The 1084-nt window shown below is 41.0% G+C and overlaps 1 protein-coding gene across 1 annotated transcript in view; it reads right to left on the bottom strand.

Annotated features, from left to right (window-relative positions):
* Nucleotides 1-264: 264 nt before the first annotated feature.
* Nucleotides 265-1084, bottom strand: part of ARNT (aryl hydrocarbon receptor nuclear translocator) — a 46234-nt gene continuing 45414 nt past the window's right edge. The window contains exon 20 of the mRNA XM_018559911.1: nt 265-1026. Within this exon, the coding sequence (XP_018415413.1) occupies nt 937-1026 (90 nt within the window). The 3' untranslated portion in view covers nt 265-936. The remainder of the gene's footprint in view (nt 1027-1084) is intronic.

The following is a 1084-nucleotide window of genomic DNA, read 5'->3' as shown; positions in this document are numbered from 1 at the left end:
AGTGACAAAAAAGGTGAAATTTCAACCGGGCTTTAAGGTTTCCTAAACCAGACTCTCAAAGACAGTTCAGATAGCGTAGCACGACGGTTGCTTGCAAAAACGCAGAAGAGATTTTGAAGAAGTAACTGAAATACATCACAACAACCCGTTTCGGGGTATTTCTATAAAACGATGTGAAATAAGATGTTTTAACCTGCATCTTAAATCAGGATTTTTTTGGCATCTTTCTACAGGCCCAGGAAATGTTAGAGTCCATTTTTTTTTTCCAGACACTTTTGTTTTTAGCTAAGGTGCAAGACAATGATATAGCCACTTGTAGGCCAAAGCGTTAAATTAATTATCGAATAAGCAGAACGGGGCGGACATTCGATGTCTCGCCCCATATAGTCATTTTAGCCCACCATGGGTAGAGAATGCCTCAGGTAGTAGTAAAGATATTTATATTTAGGTTTTTTCTCCATTTCCTGTCCTGACATTTTTCGTTTAAAAAAGGCACAGACTACAACTGTGATTATCCTATGCAAAATGTATCCCTGATCGATCCTAAAATGATAGATTTTTAGGGTCACAGCACTAGAAAAAAAATGAAATGTGTTCAGGCTGACAAGTATTGAGGTGTGCTTCGTGTTCCTGGGAAGAAGGTGAAGTATAAACTGGTGGCACAACATGAGATTTAAAGCTGGTGAGGGCCGGAGAGCTTCATGTTGACGTCTCCTGAGTTCACAAGGAAGGCAGTTTTGTGATGTCCTGTGCGTCTTCCTCCCAAGCTCTGGATTTGAGGTCCTTCTCGATTTTCCACTCTTCTTACCATAAATGGTAATCAATTCCTAAACGCTCGCTGAGGTTGAGAAATGAGTGGCCTTCACCAAGGACGGGAGGAAGTTCAGTCTATAGGCATCTGGGTTTCAATTTTGTGTGCTAGAAACAACAAATTTTCTACTCCACAAAGGACTGGAACATGTTGAGCTCGGAAAACTCTTCGCCGTTGTAGCTCGAGGTCTGGTCTCCCAGGATGGAGAGCATGTCCTGCGTAAAAAAAAAAAAAAAAACTAAAAATGGGGAAAACGGAACAAATGTCCTCTAA

Source organism: Nanorana parkeri, unplaced genomic scaffold, assembly GCF_000935625.1.
Source record: "Nanorana parkeri isolate BGI_ZX_2015 unplaced genomic scaffold, ASM93562v1 scaffold420, whole genome shotgun sequence".
In the NCBI taxonomy this organism is placed as follows: Eukaryota; Metazoa; Chordata; class Amphibia; order Anura; family Dicroglossidae; genus Nanorana; species Nanorana parkeri.
This window is presented reverse-complemented; position numbering and strand designations above follow the sequence as displayed.